General features: G+C 44.6%; 1 protein-coding gene across 3 annotated transcripts in view; it reads left to right on the forward strand.

The window, feature by feature from the left end:
• The window catches only part of LOC109908837 (protein phosphatase 1 regulatory subunit 37), a 60,213-nt gene extending 49,470 nt beyond the window's left edge, over nt 1–10,743 (forward strand). Inside the window, exons 9-13 of one of the 3 annotated variants that reach the window (XM_020507561.2) lie at nt 5,314–5,455; nt 5,669–5,835; nt 6,058–8,158; nt 8,302–8,434; nt 8,526–8,754. In XM_020507561.2, the coding sequence (XP_020363150.1) occupies nt 5,314–5,455; nt 5,669–5,835; nt 6,058–8,158; nt 8,302–8,390 (2,499 nt within the window). In that variant the 3' untranslated portion in view covers nt 8,391–8,434; nt 8,526–8,754. Of the gene's footprint in view, nt 1–5,313; nt 5,456–5,668; nt 5,836–6,057; nt 8,159–8,301; nt 8,435–8,525 lie in introns of all 3 variants that reach the window. The other 2 variants (XM_020507559.2, XM_031796097.1) reach the window with 2 other exon arrangements.
• Nucleotides 10,744–20,019: the final 9,276 nt, after the last annotated feature.

Consider the following 20,019-nt stretch of genomic DNA (forward strand, 5'->3'; position numbering starts at 1 on the left):
TAGGCCTGAGGGAGCGTGTTTTTCAGACTGGGTGGATGATATTGTGAGGGATACACGATATATCGGCCGACATTAGCTAAAAATTCCAACATCGGTACGCTGACGTTAAATCCCGATGTCAACGCTACGGTGCATACCTATATAACGTAGGTGCATGACGTAATAACGCCACGTAAAATGTTGCGCTACACGTGCAACACAGCATTCCTGACCTAGCCCACACAATATCTGCTGTGTGGATGGAGCAGTCATTTGAAAGAGTAAGAACATTTCAGCGACAACTCAAAGGCGAAATCCATTAAAGCCAAGATAATGGAATTCATTGCCCTTGACAGTCGACCGTTCTTTGTCGTGGGTGATGATGTCTTTCGCCGACTGGTCGAGCACCGGTACACACTACCAAGTACGCTATGTTTTCAGATGTTGCTCTACCGGAGTTGCACAGTAATAGCGTCACTGCCATTAGCTTCACGACATACATACTATGGAACGCCGTTTGGGTCTTTGCATGTCAAAAAAGATACAGTAGCACTGTCAGAGCTATACACAAAGTCTGCAAACACCGGTCACGAACGATGTGTTTACAATAACGCGATGGTAATGAAGCATAATTGGTTCGACCGCAACTTCTGGGGTAGCTAACGTTAGCTTTAGCTTGGTACCTAGCTAGCGCACACACAACCAGCCTGAAAACAATGACCAGTAGAAACTACAGTCATTTTAATTATTCTTACTAGGATTCCTAAATCATTGCTAAGTATTAGATAGGTTACCACTTGTTGTTCGCCTATTGAAATTGAATGCAGTTCATGAAAATAAATTGTTAGCCAGCTACTTAACCCTGTTGCTTCAAAGCTAACGTTATAAACAGCCAGCTTGCTTCATCTGGCTAGTGAGGCTCAACCAGACCGGGTTATGTGTTGTGAAGCTAGCCACAATAAGGATTAGGCACAATAGTGCAATTTTGCCTTCAAAATAAAAGTATGTAATTTACAGTGCAAATGAATACAGATGGTATAATTATGCCATACTTTTATTTTGAAGGCTAACCGCAAAGTCGATTTGCGGCTAATCCTTATTATGGCTAGCTTCACATAAATGGGTCCGACCACCAAATAAGAACGGTCTTATAAATTAGGGTGATTTTATATTACACCTAGCTATATAGTTACTGAAACAGATTGTTGTGTTATTTGACACGTCAAATAGTGTTATTTGACACGCAAAGACCCAAATGGCGTTCCATAGAAATCCTGGTTAAGAATGAAACGACGAAACAGCACAGCAAGTAAGTGAAAGAAATGGGTTTTGATTATGTTTTACTGGTAATGGGGACATAGGTAAATGCCAACAAAATAACTTTTTGGTGTGTGTGTGTAACATTTATTTAACTAGGCAAGTCCGTTAAGACTAAATTATTTACCATTTACAGATGACGATGGGCCAATTGTGCGCCGCCCTATGGGACTCCCAATCACGGCCGGATGTGATACAGCCTGGATTTGAACCAGGGATTGTAGTGGCGTGTGTTAACTATTTAACTGTACTAGAATGCTTAAAAGGACGCCAGTATTTTAAATATCGGCTATTATCATCGTTTTTTTGCAAAGAAAATATTGGATATCGGTATTGGCCAAAAATGTCATATCGGTGCATCACTAATTGTGATTATACTGTATTATCCAGTTGGCATGAAGGTTAGTTGGACCTCCAGATGGACAGGTTTGGTACGACTGATACTTCCTACCTCACCATATCAAAATATAGAAATTAAAGGCAGCAGCTACTAGAATGATGTGCCTTTAGATTGAGGAGTGTGGGGGAGTGTTGGGAATACTGAGGCTTTCTGGGAATGTTGGCACGTAGACACAAGATTCCGGGTCTTCGGAGAGGCCTGTCAGCTAGCATTCCCATCAGGGACTGGGTCCAGTGGTGCAGAAGACACGCTCTGGACATTCCTCTAACACTCATGCAAGAGATCCCATGACTGCAGACCTGCCAGCATGCACGCATTTTGTGTACCAACTACGCAATTCTCTGTCCATGTACGCAGGTATGAGATCCAAGTTAAAAGTACACAGAAATTAATAGGGCTTGATTTATTTGTAGTTTTTTAAACATTTTAATAATTAATGAATCCACTGAGTAAATCTAACATCCCGATTCTTGAGCTGCAACACAGACGGAGTTTGTGTCAATGGACATGGAAATTATTACATCATTATTTGACGTAGCTACCTCGTGTCTGCCCCTCCTGTTTGTTGTGATGCTGAGTTTGCCGACTGTCAGCTGTACGTAAACACATGGACAAATCCCTATTCGAACATAAGATGGACATTCAGTGGGCTCTAAAGTGCCAGCAGTTATCTCACATTTGCTAGTGAAAGAAATTCAATGCAAATATGAAAAATAACTTGACGCATTTGTGCGGTTATGATACACATATAATTCTGCGTCTCATTGGTTGTATTTTCCACGTAACGTTACGAGGATCACGCAACCTGACAGACTGTACTGTAATTATGATCCGCATTACAAAAGTATAAATATAAACATCTTGGCATTAAATGGAGTCTGGAGTTTAGAAGACTGCCCGATGAAGAATGAATGAGTGTCCGCTATTAGCTATAGAGGCAATGCTTCTAAAATGCCTTTGCACTAGATTTAAGAGTTGAATCTCCAATTTGGCTCGCGCATGTGGTACTCTAAAAAGTTGGACATAGTTGGCAGGTCTGTGACTGCCTCCACTGCACTCTCATAATGGGAGAGAGACATGTGCATGGAGGTTTAGAACACCTACTCATTCAAGGGTTTTTCTTTATTTTACTATTTTCTACATTGTAGAATAATAGTGAAGACATCACATTTATGAAATAACACATATGGAATCATGTAGTAACCAAAAAAGTGTTAAACAAATCCAAATATTTTTTATTTTAGCTTCAATGTAGCCACCCTTGATGACAGCTTTGCACACTATTGGCATTCTCTCAACCAGCTTCACCTGGAATGCTTTTCCAACGGTCTTGGATGAGTTCCCACATATGCGGAGCACTTGTTGCCTGCTTTTCTTTCACCCTGCAGTCCAACTCATCCCAAACCATCTCAATTTGTTTGAGGTCGGGTGATTTGTGCAAGCCAGGTCATCTGATGCAGCACTCCATCACTCTCCTTCTTGCTCAAATAGCCATTACACAGCATGGAGGTGTGTTGGCTCATTGTCCTGTTGAAAAACAAATTATAGTCCCACTAAGCGCAAACCAGATGGGATGACGTATCGCTGCAGAATGCTGTGGTAGCCATGCTGGTTAAGGGTGCCTTGAATTCTAAACAAATCACTGACAGTGTCACCAGCAAAGCACCCCCACACAATCACACCTCTTCCATGCTTCACGGTGGGAACCACACATGCGGAGATCATCCGTTCTTCAACTCTTCTCACAAAGACACACCGGTTGGAACGAAAAATCTCAAATTTGGACTAATCTGGCGAAGGACAGAATTTCACCGGTCTAATGTCCATTGCTCGTGTTTCTAGGCCCAAGCAAGTCTCTTCTTATTGTTGTCCTTTAGTAGTGGTTTCTTTGCAGCAATTCAACCATGAGGCCTGATTCACTTCTGAACAGTTGATGTTGAGATGTCTGTTACTTGAACTCTGACTCTAGTTTACATACACATACACCTTTAGCCAAATACATTTAAATTCAGTTTTTCACAATTCCTGACATTTAATCCTAGTAAAAATGCCCTTATTACGTCAGTTAGGATAACCACTTTATTTTAAGAATGTGAAATGTCAGAATAATAGTAGAGAGAATGATTTATTTCAGCTTTTATTTCTTTCATCACATTCAAAGTGGGTCAGAAGTTTACATACACTCAATTAGTATTTTGTAGCATTCCCTTTAAATTGTTTAACTTTGGTCAAACATTTTGGGTAGCCTTCCATAAGCTTCCCACCATAAGTTGGGTGAATTTTGGCCCATTCCTCTTGGCAGAGCTGGTGTAACTGAGTCAGGTTTGTAGGCCTCCTTGCTCGTACATGCTTTTTCAGTTCTGACCACAAATGTTCTATAGGATTGAGGTCAGGGCTTTGTGATTTACAAACAAGCTTCAACTTCCTGACTGTTGCTTCAATATATCCACATGATTTTTCCTCCTCATGATGTCATCTATTTTGTGAAGTGCACCAGGCCCTCCTGCAGCAAAGCACCCCCACAACATGATGCTGCCACCGCCGTGCTTCACGGTTGGGATGGTGTTCTTCGGCTTGCAAGCCTCCGCCTTTTTTCCTCCAAACATAACGATGGTCATTTTGGCCAAACAGTTCTATTTTTGTTTCATCAGACCAGAGGACATTTCTCCAAAAAGTACAATCTTTGTCCCCATGTGCAGTTGTAAACCGTAGTCTGGCTTTTTTTAATGGCGGTTTTGGAGCAGTGGCTTCTTCCTTGCTGAGTGACCTTTCAGGTTATGTCGATATAGGACTCGTTTTACTGTAGATATCGACACTTTTGTACCCGTTTCCTCCAGCATCTTCACAAGGTCCTTTGCTGCTGTTCTGGGATTGATTTGCACTTTTTGCAACAAGGTACGTTCAACTCTAGGAGACAGAACGCGTGTCCTTATTGACCGCTATGACGAATGTGTGGTCCAATGGTGTTTATACTTGCGTACTATTGTTTGTACAGATGAACATGGTACCTTCAGGCATTTGTAAACTTCTCCCAAGGATGAACCAGACCTGTGGAGGTCTACAATTTTTAATCTGAGGTCTTTGCTGATTTCTTTTGATTTTCCCATGATGTCAAGCAAAGTGGCCCTGAGTTTGAAGGTAGGCCTTGAAATACATCCACAGGTATACCTCCAATTGACTCAAATGATGTCAATTAGCCTATCAGAAGCTTCTAAAGCCATGGCATCATTTTCTGGAATTTTCCATGCTGTTTAAAGGCACAGTCAATTTAGTATATGTGAACTTCTGACCCACTGAAATTGTGATACAGTGAAATAATCTGTCTGTAAACAATTGTTGGAAAAATGACTTGTCATGCACAAAGTAGATGTCCGAACCGACTTGCCAAAACTATAGTTTGTTAACAAGAAATTTGTGGAGGGTTTGAAAAACAAGTTTTAATGACTACTACCTAAGTGTATGTAAACTTCTGACTTCAACTGTATATACATTTTGAAAGTGATCGATACAGCCATCTGGTGGCACTTTGTTGTACTTTCCTTCGTACGTAACAGTATATTTTCTGCCCACTGTCCTATGCTATGTGTAAACCCTGTTCCCTCTCTCTCTCGCTCTAGCCCTGTACCCAGAGTTTGGAGACCCTAAATCTGGGCCATAACTCTGTGGGGAACGAGGGGGTCCACAAGCTGAAGGACGGGCTGATCTCCAACCGCTCGGTGCTCAGGCTGGGCCTGGCGTCCACTAAGCTGTCCTGCGAGGGTGTGTGTGTGTGCACGCATGTGGTGTGTGTGTGTGTGTGTGTGTGTGTGTGTCCTTGTTTTGCTATTTACAGCTATTACAATCATTTTGATTGAAAACAACTCATTGTGCATGTAAACGGATCTGTTAGTGTGTGAAAAGGCATTGAGCTGAGCCCTGTACCACCACCTCTCCCCCTGTACCACCACCTCTCCCCCTGTTACTGTATGTCAGGTGCCGTGGCGGTGGCAGAGTTCATCGCCGAGAGCCCCCGGCTGCTGCGTCTGGACCTGAGGGAGAATGAGATCAAGACGGGGGGCCTCATGGCCCTCTCCCTGGCCCTCAAAGTCAACACCTCCCTCCTACGCCTCGACCTGGACCGAGAGCCCAAGAAAGAGACTGTGAGAGAGGGGGGGAGGTGATGGGGAGAAGTACAGAAAGGAGGGGGAACTGTATGCAAATTGCCCTTTTGTAATACATTGTCAAGATGAATTGTGTTGTCCTGGGAAAATGAATTTGTAGGAATGTGGGGAGTAAGGTTGACTTAGATGGGGGAACATCAATGTATGAACCCCCGATATCTCCTAGTTCTCATCCCTCTGCTTTTTCCTTCTGTCTCCCAGGTGAAGAGCTTTATCGATACACAGCGTTCCCTGCTGGCTGAGATCCAGAACGGCTGCAAGCGGAACTTCATCCTAGCCAAGGAGAAGGAGGAGACCGAGCAGCAGATGCATTCAGCCTCAATGGCCGAGATAGCAACCGAGGACAGAACCGAAGAGGAGGATGGAGCTGATTCCGGCGAGCATGTTGAAAAAGATGGGAAAGACGGTGAGTGTGAGGGAGGAGAGGAAGGAGTAAAAGACCCTGAGAGCCTGACTGACAGCCAATCGACAGTGTGCTCTGAGGGAATAGTGTTGCCTTTGCTGTTGGAGTCAGACTCGGACACAGACGACGATGAGGAGGAAGAGGTAGTTCTCTCTAAAGCGCCCACCGTCTCCCCTGTCCCCAAACACACTGGCCCTTCACTCCGGGCAGCGACAAACCAGCACCCCCTCAGTGCCTCACAGATGCCAACTGCTCTCTCTACACCACCAGCTACGGGGGCTTTCATTTCAGGGATCACCGTCACGGAGGCCACGGGCCCCCCCGGTACGCCCCCTTCGCCGGGCCGCTGTATCTCTGTGTCGAGTCCCGGGAGGGGCCACAAGATCTTCATGGTGACCAGAGTAGAGAGCCCCTCTGACCAGCAGCAGGTTCTGGGGAAGATTGGTCTGTCCAACCCCCAGGCCTCAAAGGAGCCAGTGGTGTCACTAGTGAAGCAAACCACACATCGACCACAGCCCCCTTCACAACCCTCACAGGAGGAGGTGAGAACAGAACAGACACAACCCCAGACCACACCACTGACACAGGAGGTGACACAGAGCCTGACAGAACAGACACAACCCCAGACCACGCCCACACCACTGACACAGGAAGTGACACAGAGCTTGACAGAACAGACACAACCCCAGTCCACGCCACTGACACAGGTGAGACAGAGCCTGACAGAACAGACACAACCCCAGACCATGCCCACGACACAGGAGCTGGTCCAGAGTTTCGATGAATCACAGACAATCGATCCTAAACAGATGGAGCAGAGTCCTGTTGCGCCAGAGGAACCTTCTTCAGAGGAGGCCGTAGTAGAGACTCCTAATGACCCATCTGAGACGCTAGAACTACCATCCAACCTCCTAACCCAACCCACAGAGGAGGAAGTTGAGGGCGTTCTAGACCGTTCGCAACCTGTACTGGCGGAGCAGAGCCCAAGAACAGCAGCCCAGCCGTCACACACACCGTCCCTTCCTACAGAAGATGTAGCCACTCAATCACTAGCATCACCCCAACAGACAGAGCAGATGGTAGAGACAACTACAGAGCCCCGGCTAGAACAGTCTGCTGTTGAGCAGCAGTCCACTGAAGCTGTGCTGGAAGGAGAGGAGGTGGTGGTAGAAAAGGAGGTGAGTCAGGACCCAGTAGAAGAGACATTTTGTGAACAGTCTCAAACCAGCACAGAGGAAGTTGAGATGCAGTCAGAACGGCTTCCACAGCAGGAACAGGCTAGCGACACAGTTCAGCAACCGTTAGTGCCTCAGCTAGCGATGCAGACGAACACTAAGCCCCTGGGGGGTCTGCTTCTAACAGCACCACTCAAGTCACAGCCTGAAACACTGCAGCCAGACTCTGAGCTTCTGCCCCCAGAACAGGAACCGGCAGAGACACTTCCACAGGCACACCGACAGGTGGTGCCAGAGAGTCCCTCTGAGCAGGGAGCCACAGAGAGTGAAGCAGAACAGGAACTATATCTGTCAGAGGAGGAGCAGCAGCAACTAGCACAACAGGCACTTCCTGTGCAGGTGGAGCAGCAGCAACAACAACGTCCTGTTCTAGAGCAACTACAGCAGCAGCCTCTCCAACCAGAGGGGCAATCACAGACCACCCTTCCCGCCGAGCCCTCACCTGTTTCAGCCGAGACAGACACTTCTCTGAAGGTGGAGGGCCGTAGCTCCCCTCCCAAGGCAGAGGAGTCCCCAGACGAGAGCTCCACAGACGAGGGGGAGAGCGTGGAGGAGGAGATGATGGGCTCGGCCCTGCCCAACGGCCTGAAGCCAGAGTTCGCCCTTCACCTGCTGGATACCGAGGGCCCCAAGCCTGGGCCTGGCAGCTGTGTGATGGAGCACGGTGAGTCACAGGCTCTGAGGGAACACCCTGTCTGTGGTGTGACAACAGGGTTGTAACCGACACATGCATACAGTACACACACACACAATAGACCTGCAGACACACACAAAGTCTGACGAAGTGTGTGTGTGTGCATTCTCCAGTGAGTGTGACAGCAGAGCTGAGCTGTGGTCAGGATCTGGAGGACCTGTTGCTGGAGGCCAGCCTGGAGACTGGGAGAGACGCACCATAGCCCTGTCATGGTACACCTACACTAACTACAACGACACATTTGCGGTAACGCACACAAAATGAGACGTCGTTATTTGATATAGTGTCGGTCGGCCAATGTGTTCTCTAATGTTGGTCCTTTCTGTTTCTTCTGCAGTGGTTCTGTAGGAGAGAGGAACACGGGAACTCGTATCGTCTGTGTCTCGGTGACTCTTGTTGCTCCTACAATTTTTTTTTTTCTCCCGTTGTCATAATCCCACAACTCACCACCGCCATGACAACAGAGGACCATCTAAGTAATACACCTAAAAAAAAAAAATCAAAGACACACAACAATAATCATTGAGCTTCATCACAGCACGTAATGAATTAACTACGTCTTCAACCGAAGTGCGCGCACACACACATTTTAAAGAAAGTAATACAAAAAACAAGAAGAAAGTCACACTAACCTTTTGCCTATCACTACATTCTGTCAATCAGGAAACCACACTCATGCAGATAACAAGGAGCTGGGGGTGAGAAAGAGGTAGAGGGAAGGAGGGGCTTAATCACTGCTCTACCCCAATACACAGGACACACTGCTCACCCCCTGCTCCACCCCGACCTGTGTTCTTGATAGTGTCGTGAGCGTGCACACTGACACACAACCTTACTATTGCCCTCTGCTGGAGGAGAGAGAATGTGCACAGCTGTGTGTGACAGTGTGGGACCCAGCCAAGAGGACCTGCTGGCTTTTTAGTGTGTCATTCTCTGACAATGACAGTTGGGCACAGAGGGTTTTATAACCAAGGAAGGTGTGACAGGAGAAGGCATTTGTTTTGTGCGTATTTGTCTTGTTAGTTTTATTTGCCCCCCCCCCCCCCCCCACCTCGTAAGGGATCTCTGCCAAAGTGACCGCTTTCTTTTCTGTTCCTTCCATTGGCTTTGGCCCCCTCAGGAATCGTCCCCTCTAGTCTCTCTCCAGCAACGCTCTGGAACATCCAAACCATCTGTCATCTGCCAAAAACACAGTGTCTCAATCAAAACTTATTTTGGGATCAGATAGCAGAACTAGTCTAATCTAAAGCCTTCTGGAAACCTCTGTAAATGTTGGATAACAAAATGTCTGCCTTGATGGAGTAATGCCATTCATTAGAGTAAGTCTACTCTTCTTTTTTCCTCCACCGGACAGTTATCTCAGACATTCTTTTCCAGACAGATTTTCATGTTTGTCCGACCAGAGTGATTAAATGTAGTGCGACACTCAATAGGAGTATAAAGAAAAAGTAGTTCTGATGTTGTCTTTCGTGTCCTCCCCTCTTTCTTTCAGTCTTCTGCTGGTACAACACTGTGCCATCTCATTTCCCAGCTCTACGCAGGATTAATGTTGCCTTCGACTCGGCTAGGTTTAAATTTCATCTCCTTTTGTTTTGCTGCTTGGAGAAATCAGTCGTTTGTATTTATGAGCCTTTTACTTTGTGATTTATTGTTCTCCCCTTCTCTCCCTCTTTTTATTTGTTATTTTCCATTGGGGTTTGCTTTTAAAGATTTCCCCCCTTTTGGTGTATATTTCAGATTCAAATTAGAGCAATTATTACATTGAGGTTTTTTTTTGGGGGGGGGGGGGGGGGATAAATGAGACTGCTGGGTGGAGGGATCAACGGTTATGGCAATAGGGAGGGAGAGTGCGGTTATGAAAATAAACGAAAAGGATGTTTTCTTAAGGAGGGGCAGTGTGAGTGGTGGTTAACATCACTCTGACAACACTCACTGAGACTATCCCTGTTTTTTCGACATCACATCTTAAACACTACTGTGCTAGGTTAAGCTATGGCCACCTGGGGGCGCTGGGGCTGCTGGTGGTTTCCTTTCTAGATATAGATATACTGTATTACCCAACAGCAGTTACTGCTTAAGACTTTTGTAGGCATGGAGGACATTGATTTGAACACAAACAGGTGGGTGAAAGTTTGAGTGGACTTCCCAACAACACTGAGGACATGTGAGCCCTGAATGCCCAACACTGTGAACCTATGGGCCAGCTACCAAGGGCCCTATTCAACTTGTATCCAAAAGATTCCCGGGTAAGGTAAAAACTTGCTTTCTTACGGTGCAAGAAGAATACAAGTTTGACTCAACCGCGGGATCCTCTGGATATAGGTTTTGGTTGAGTAGAGCCCCTTGTTTCAATCCCTCTGTTCTTTCACCCCTGGTCAACCAGGTTGTTTTTAAACCCAAATCCTCATTGCTGTGCTGCCCTCACTATTTGTAATGCTTACATTTTTTTTGTCATTTTTAATTATTTGTTAAATTAATTGAAATGTGCTGGTAATCACAAAGATATGTATGGCAACTTTTTTTGTTCCTCTCAAATAAATGCATGTAATGACTAATGAAGTGACTGGGAGTGTTTCACTTAAAATACTCTTTGGGAACGGCATTGATTTATTGGATATTCTGAATGGAAGTGATTGGGAGTTTTCTGAAAATACTTCATTTGACGGACCATCATATTTAGTACAAAGTACTGTAGGTCTGAAAGTGTTCTGCAATGCTATTCCGCTGGTAAGTACTATCCAATCACCAAGCAAAGTAAATGCTGATGATATTGCTCTAGTCATACTTTTTTTTTGTATGTTTAAGCAAATTAGCCAATGGCCATATTTCATTTATTCTGATGTAGAGAATAGGAATGTATTGGTCAACATGGCATGGACCTAAAAAGGCTTTCTATAAGAGGAAGGAAATGGTATGGCTTTAACTGACAATCTCACAGCACAACAGTTTTTTATAGAGACTCAAGTTAATAAAATAAGTATTTGTAGGAGGCCATTGGTAGTGTTTCATAGGCCTGGAGCTTTGAGACATTAGAACCAGACTAGAGAGAGCCGGATGGATGGAGTGAGATGCCTATGCAAAATGACAATCACCTTTGTTGGTTTGATGTTCTCTGGTGACGATATAGAATAAGAATACTGTGTATCTCAATGAGTGTTTTGCTGTCTTATGTTCTGAGGTAGGGGATGTGAACCTGGTCTGAGTTGTATGAGGTTAAGGTGATACTGCTTTGTATGGAAGGAATTAAGACGGTTAATGTACGAGGGTTACATGTAGTAATCCCCTTCATTTAGAACCACGGACACAATCAAATTGTATTTGTCGCATGCGCAGAATACAACAGGTGTGGACTTTACCGTGAAATGCTTACTTAAGAAAATATTTACTAAATAAACTATAGTAAAAAAAAATTAAAAAATCAGAAAGTAACACACAAATGACTTAACAATAACAAAGCTGTATACAGGGGGTACCGGTACCCCCTGTCAATGTGCGGGGGTACAGGTTAGTGGAGGTTATTTGTAAAGTGACTATGCATAGATGATAAACAGTTGCAGCAGTGTAAAAAAAAAAAAGAGAGGGGGGGGGGGGGGATCAATGTAAATAGTACAGGTGGCCATTTGTTCAGCAGTCTTATTGCTTGGGGGTAGAAGCTGTTAAGGAGCCCTTTAGGTACTAGACTTGGCGCTGCGGTACGGCTTGCCCTGCAGTAGCAGAGAGAACAGTCTATGACTTGGGTGACTGGAGTCTGACCATTTTTGGGGCCTTCCTCTGACACACCTAGTATAAAGGTCCTGGATGTCAGGAAGCTTGGCACCAGTGATGTACTGGGCCGTTCGCACTACCCTCTAGTGCCTTACGGTCAGATGCCAAGCAGTTACCATACCAGGCGGCGATGCAAGCCTCTCTGGTGCAGCTGTATAACGTTTTGAGGATCTGGGGATCTTTTCAGTCTCCTGAGGGGGAAAATGTGTTGTCATTGCCCTTTTTTCTTTTTTTTCTCACCTTTATTTAACCTGGTAGGCTAGTTGAGAAAGTTCTCATTTGCAACTGCGACCTGGCCAAGATAAAGCAAAGCAGTTCGACACGTACAACAACATTTATACTTGGAATTAACAAAGATACAATCAATAATAAAGTAGAAAAATCTATATACAACATGTGCACATGAGGTAGGATAAGAGAGGTAAGGCAATAAATAGGCCATGGTGGTGAAGTAATTACAATATAGCAATTAAACACTGGAATGGTAGAATGTGCAGAAGATGAATGTGCAAGTAGAGATACTGGGGTGCAAAGGAGCAAGATAAATAAATAAATACAGTATGGAAATGAGGTAGATTGGATGGGCTATTTACAGATGAGCTATGTACAGGTGCAGTGGTCTGTGAGCTGCTCTGTCAGCTGGTGCTTAAAGCTAGTGAGGGAGGTAAGAGTCTCCAGCTTTAGTGATTTTTGCAGTTCGTTCCAGTCACTGGCAGCAGAGAACTGGAAGGAGTTGCGGCCAAAGGAATTGGCTTTGGGTGTGACCAAATATATCTGCTGGGGCGCGTGCAACGAGTGGGTGCTGCTATGGTAACCAGTGAGCTGAGATAAGGCGGGACTTTACCTAGCAGAGACTTGTAGATGACCTGGAGCCAGTGGGTGTGGTGACAAATATGACGAAAGTGCCAGCCAACAAGAGCGTACAGGTCACAGTGGTGGGTAGTATATGGGGCTTTGGTGACAAAACGGATGGCACTGTGATAGACTGCATTCAATTTGTTGAGTAGTGTTGGAGGCTATTTGTAAATGACATCGCAGAAGTCTAGGATCGGTAGGATGGTCAGTTTTACGAGGGTATGTTTGGCAGCATGAGTGAAGGATGCTTTGTTGTGAAATAGGAAGCCAATTCCAGATTTAATTTTGGATTGGAGATGTTTAATGTGAGTCTGGAAGGAGAGTTTACAGTCTAACCAGACCCCTAGGTATTTGTAGTTGTCCACATATTCTAAGTCAGAACCGTCCAGAGTAGTGATGCTGGACGGCCGGGCAGGTGCGGGCAGCGATCGGTTGAAGAGCATGCATTTAGTTTACTAGCATTTTAAGAGCAATTGGAGGCCACGGAAGGAGAGTTGTATGGCATTGAAGCTTGTTTGGAGGTTAGTTAACAGTGTCCAAAGAAGGGCCAGAGGTATACAGAATGGTGCCGTCTATGTAGAGGTGGATCAAAGAATCACCAGTAGCAAGAGCGACATCATTGATGTATACAGAGAAGAGAGTCGCCCCGAGAATTGAACCCTGTGGCACCCCCACAGAGATAGCCAGAAGTCCGGACAACAGGCCCTCCGATTTGACACACTGAACTCTATCAGAGAAGTAGTTGGTGAACCAGGCGAGTCAATAGTTTGAGAGACCAAGGCTTTTGAGTCTGCCAATAAGACTGTTGTGATTGAGAGAGTCAAAAGCCTTGGCCAGGTCGATGAATACAGCTGCACAGTAATGTCTCTTATCGATGGCGGTTATGACATCGTTTAGGACCTTGAGCGTGGCTGAGGTGCACCCATGACCAGCTCTGAAACCAGATTGCATAGCGGAGAAGGTACGGTGGGATTCGAAAGGGTCGGTAATCTGTTTTGTTAACTTGGCTTTCAAAGGCCTTTAGAAAGGCAGGGTAGAATACATATAGTTCTGTAGCAGTTTGGGTCTAGAGTGTCTCCCCCTTTGAAGAGGTGGATGACCGCGGCAGCTTTCCAATCTATATGAATCTCAGACGATACGAAAGAGAGGTTGAACAGGCTAGTAATAAGGGTTGCAACAATTTCTGCAGATAATTTTAGAGAGAGAGGGTCCAGATTGTCTAGCCTGATTTGTAGGGGTCCAGATTTTGCAGCTCTTTCAGAACATCAGCTATTTGGGTGAAGGTGAAGTGGGGGAGTTTTGGGCGAGTTGCTGTGGGGGGTGGAGGGCTGTTGATCGGGGTAGGGGTAGCCAGGTGGAAAGCATGGCCAGCCGTAGAAAAATGCTTATTGAAATTCTCAATTATAGTGGATTTATTGCTGGTGACAGTGTTTCCTAGCCTCAATGTAGTGGGCAGCTGGGAGGAGGTGCTCTTATTCTCCATGGACTTTAGTGTTTTTAGTTTGTGCTACAGGATTCAAATTTCTGCTTGATAAAGCTAGCCTTAGCTTTCCTAACTGCCTGTGTATATTTGTTGATACATTTATATGAATGTTCTTAAGTGATGTGGACACCAAGGAACTTGAAACTAATACCCGCTCCACTTCAGCCCTGACGATGTTAATGGGGGCCTGTTCGGCCCTCTTTTTCCTATAGTCCACGATCAGCTCCTTTGTCTTGCTCACAATGAGGGAGAGGTTTTTAGTCCTGGCACCACGCACCAGGTCTCTGAACACCTCCCAATAGGATGTCTTGTCGGTGATCAGGCCTACCACTTGTGTCATCAGTGAACTTAATGATGGTGTTGGAGTCGTGCTTTGCCAAGCAGTCTTGACTGAACAGGGAGTACAGGAGGGGACTAAGCATGCACCCCTGAGGGGCCCCGGTGTTGAGGATCAGCATGGCAGATGTGTTGTTGCCTAACCTTATCACCTGGGGGTGGCTCGTCGGGAAGTCCTGAATCCAGTTGCAGAGGGAGCTGTTTAGTCCCAGGGTCCTTAAGTTATAAGCTTTGTGGCACTATGGTGTTGAACGCTGAGCTGTAGTCAATGAACAGCATTCTCACATAGGTGTTCCTTTTGGCCAGGTGATAAATGGCAGTGTGAAGTTCCATTGAGATTGCGTCATCTGTGGAGCTGTTTGCACGTTATGAGAGTTGGAGTGGGTCTAGGGTTTCCGGCATGATGGTGTTGTGAGCCATGACCAGCCTTTCAAAGCACTTCATACTAATGTCCCGTTGGTAGGATAGTCTTAATTGTAGATCGTCCAGTTTGTTTTCCAATGATTGTACGGAGGGTAGTGGTGGTTTACCAATAATACAGAGGGTAGTGGTGGTTTACCTACTCTTCGGCGAACTCTTACAAAGCACCCCTTCCCCTTTTCCTCCGTCTTTTCTTCACGCTGATGATGGGGATTTGGGCCTTGTCTTGACAAACCAGTATATCCTTCGCGTCGGACTCATTAAAGAAAATCATCTTCGTCCGAGGTGAGTAATCGCTGTTCTGATGTCCAGAAGCTCTTTTCGGTCATAAGAGACGGTAGCAGCAACATTATGTACAAAATTAGTTCCACAATGTGAAAAAACAAACAGCTGGTTAGGAGCCCTTAAAACGTCAGTCATCCCCTCCGGGGCCATTATTACACCATCTGGAACTGGTGGAAGTCTGATTCGCATACCAGTCCAAGGCCCAGTACAAGAGCTGACGGAGATAGTTTGGTCAGGCTAGTGACCCCTCTGTGCAATATGTGACCTTTCAACTTTCAAGGGAAGTATTGAGAGAGCTGGATATGTCACTGTCTATGCTGTTTTGGTTGTTTGCCATTGTTTTTTTTTTAATGGAATATCATTTTTTTTCTTTGAAATTCTATCCTTTTTTTGTCCATTGGACATGTGTACTGATAGAGATGGTTCTAAAAACAACAGAGACCACTCGGATCAGCGATTGCATACTACAACGACACGGCATACTTGAAGTATGAAGTGGCATCTTGGCCAAGCATTCAGTACTATTCTGGTATGGATATTTATATTCTCTGTTATGTCAAGACTCAAAAGGTTTGTCTTTTAAATCAGATTTCAGGAGATGGCAGGTTCAGTCTTAACTTTCCAAAATGTGACAATGTTAAGATGGTACGTTGAGGGGTGAGGCGGTTCACCGGACCCCCTGAGACGGGCTCATGGGGCGAGGGTATTGTGTGTATGTGGGGGGGGGGGTCTGTTCTCTTTATATTACTAATTCTGTTCTGAAGGAATTCCAGCCAATACTAATCCAACCCCACCCTCCCACCCCCAGCCGCTTGAATGATCATGAGCTAGAGAGAGGAAAGGAGAGGGGGCTAAGAGAAAGCCTAAACTTCAGAAGTGAAACTATATAGTGGATAAAAATGGAATGATCCTTCATTCCATTCTCTTTCTGTACAGTAGACTCATGTGACTTGATTGGATAGAGAGACTAAGGGCAGAACCTGGAATTTAAAAAAACTCAATAGCCATGTTAACATTTAAGAACTCTTTTTCTTTCATGTTTTTTTTCCCCTTTTCCCGAGTGTATCTATGCAAGTATTTCCTTTGTTCTACTTTTCCCCAGCCCAAACAGCCACCCATGAATTGGCTTAAATCCACAATGAAAGCAACACTTGAAAACGAATTAAAACGCCACCTTCAGTTCTAAGTCTGCTTTTCTCAGCTTCCCCGTTCACCTTTCATTTCAGTAAACCTAGAAGTAAATGCAGTGGGTTTCTGCTCTCAGTACACCTCACCTGAAATACATTGGTGTTGTCTTTAGCGCACAGGCAGGCTGTTGAGGTGAATCATATAAGCAATGGCTGTGCAACATTGTGACCTGTGGTGTTTTGTAGCTTCACCTACGTCTCATAATGTGCTCTTCTAAACTATCTACGAAGGTGAAGTGTCTCTTGTTTTTCTTTATTTGTGTTAAAAGTTTTTGTGATTTGTGTATAATGTTGGTTGAAATGAAGGGTTTCCTAATTTCCCGTGTCTCTTGGTTTCATGTTTGTTACCTTGCCTGACTCTTTACAGCTAGGTTCATATGCACGTCTCCAAACTATGGGGGACAAAGCCTTCATGCTCCCTTGCCCCTCACCTATAGAATGCTCTCCCTGACCATCTGAGACCTGCTCTGTCCACGGGAGGCTTTAAAACCCACTTTTACAGACTTTCTCAACCTAGATTGCTCGCCCACTGTTTTTATTGTATCTATATTTATTTATTTTCCCTTGTTAGTTTCTGAAAAGTGCTTTACAAGTTACATTTGATTTGTTATTTACTGTATTTTCCACAGGTGTCTTGGTGAAAAATTGTGTAGCATTTGTACGACAGAAAACCCAATGGGCAAACCTGCACAGTGTCAACCGTGTTTCTTAGCTGTGTTGAGCACTAGTGTTGTGGTTGACACTCTGCTGTAGTTTTCTGTTCCAGCAGACTGAGTGAAACCGGAGGTGGGACAGAGAAGATGTCCCATCAACATTTAACAGGTCAACAATCTGGTGTCTAGTTAATAAACCAATGTGGATGTCTTGGAAAGTTACGAGTCAGCAATGTTAGCTATTAAACTATTTGGGAGTCAGTGGACAGACCAGGCTCATTGTCTTGTGTGTCCGTTCTGGCTAGTGATTCCCTTTGGCATCCGGACAACATACCCAAACATCACTGTCATAACGGTGATGACATGCCCAGTGAGCACAAGATGTCTTTTCAACATCTGATGCTCATAAGAGGGAAATGATGCACATCCACAGATGTCCGGTAGCCTTCCCAGCACCTGTTGATTCTATGTGGGGTAATATATTGAGTAGGCTGATAGATGAACAAATATGTTCACGTTAGATGTTGATGTTATGTCTTGTAATATTATGCGAGTTGTCTAATCAACCAACCACTGGAGAGCGTGTGCCTGTGACGCTGAAAGAGCAGCTGTAACCTGAGAATGTACAGTGCCTTGCGAAGGTATTCGGCCCCCTTGAACTTTGCGACCTTTTGCCACATTTCAGGCTTCAAACATAAAGATATAAAACTGTATTTTTTGTGAAGAATCAACAACAAGTGGGACACATGAAGTGGAACGACATTTATTGGATATTTCAAACTTTTTTAACAAATCAAAAACTGAAAAATTGGGCGTGCAAAATTATTCAGCCCCTTTACTTTCAGTGCAGCAAACTCTCTCCAGAAGTTCAGTGAGGATCTCTGAATGATCCAATGTTGACCTAAATGACTAATGATGATAAATACAATCCACCTGTGTGTAATCAAGTCTCCGTATAAATGCACCTGCACTGTGATAGTCTCAGAGGTCCGTTAAAAGCGCAGAGAGCATCATGAAGAACAAGGAACACACCAGGCAGGTCCGAGATACTGTTGTGAAGAAGTTTAAAGCCGGATTTGGATACAAAAAGATTTCCCAAGCTTTAAACATCCCAAGGAGCACTGTACAAGCGATAATATTGAAATGGAAGGAGTATCAGACCACTGCAAATCTACCAAGACCTGGCCGTCCCTCTAAACTTTCAGCTCATACAAGGAGAAGACTGATCAGAGATGCAGCCAAGAGGCCCATGATCACTCTGGATGAACTGCAGAGATCTACAGCTGCGGTGGGAGACTCTGTCCATAGGACAACAATCAGTCGTATATTGCCCAAATCTGGCATTTATGGAAGAGTGGCAAGAAGAAAGCCATTTCTTAAAGATATCCATAAAAAGTGTCGTTTCAAGTTTGCCACAAGCCACCTGGGAGACACACCAAACATGTGGAAGAAGGTGCTCTGGTCAGATGAAACCAAAATTGAACTTTTTGGCAACAATGCAAAACGTTATGTTTGGCGTAAAAGCAACACAGCTCATCACCCTGAACACCCTATCCCCACTGTCAAACATGGTGGTGGCATCATCATGTTTTGGGCCTGCTTTTCTTCAGCAGGGACAGGGAAGATGGTTAAAATTGATGGGAAGATGGATGGAGCCAAATACAGGACCATTCTGGAAGAACCTGATGGAGTCTACAAAAGACCTGAGACTGGGACAGAGATTTGTCTTCCAACAAGACAATGATCCAAAACATAAAGCAAAATCTACAATGGAATGGTTCAAAAATAAACATATCCAGGTGTTAGAATGGTCAAGTCAAAGTCCAGACCTGAATCCAATCGAGAATCTGCGGAAAGAACTGAAAACTGCTGTTCACAAATGCTCCCCATCCAACCTCACTGAGCTCGAGTTGTTTTGCAAGGAGGAATGGGAAAAAATGTCGGTCTCTCGATGTGCAAAACTGATAGACATACCCCAAGCGACTTACAGCTGTAATCGCAGCAAAAGGTGGCGCTACAAAGTATTAACTTAAGGGGGCTGAATAATTTTGCACGCCCAATTTTTCAGTTTTTGATTTGTTAAAAAAGTTTGAAATATCCAATAAATGTCGTTCCACTTGTTGATTCTACACAAAAAAATAGTTTTATATCTTTGTTTGAAGCCTGAAATGTGGCAAAAGGTCGCAAAGTTCAAGGGGGCCGAATACTTTCGCAAGGCACTGTATATGAGGAGAAACGTTACTAATTATCTGCTACTCTGGCTGATGTCACTCATACCTTTATCCTCTTTTTCATCAAAGGGTCACAAAATCTGTAGGAACCAGCTATTTAACCTTTTTAAAGGAGTGTTGTTTTTTCAAAGGACAGTGGCAAGTGATCAAATGTTTCCTTGCCAGGCCTTTCCTTGGGCTTAGCAGGGCCTGAGGAATGTGCAGGCGTGTTGGTATAAGAGAGAAAGGGGACTTTTCCATGGTGTCAACCCTCATCTAGCCTGTTGGCTCACTGTCCACTGGACTGCACCATGCTTCTGCACTTAGGCAGGGAGGAGCTGTCAGAGATGGGGCTCTGGCACCGTAATCTAACAGAGTGCCTTTGGAAAGTATTCAGACCCCTTGACTTTCCACATTTTGTAACGTTAGTTTTATTCTAAAATGGATTAAATAAAAACACACAATACCCCTTAATGACAAAGTGAAAACAGGTGTTCAGAATCTTTTGCAAATTATTCAAATAATAAACGTGCTTTATATAAGTATTCAGACCCTTTGCTATGAAATGTGACTTGAAATTGAACTCTGCGTCCTGTTTGCATTGATCATCCTGGAGATGTTTCTACAACTTGTTTGC

This window comes from Oncorhynchus kisutch, linkage group LG18 (assembly GCF_002021735.2).
Source record: "Oncorhynchus kisutch isolate 150728-3 linkage group LG18, Okis_V2, whole genome shotgun sequence".
NCBI classification, from domain to species: Eukaryota; Metazoa; Chordata; class Actinopteri; order Salmoniformes; family Salmonidae; genus Oncorhynchus; species Oncorhynchus kisutch.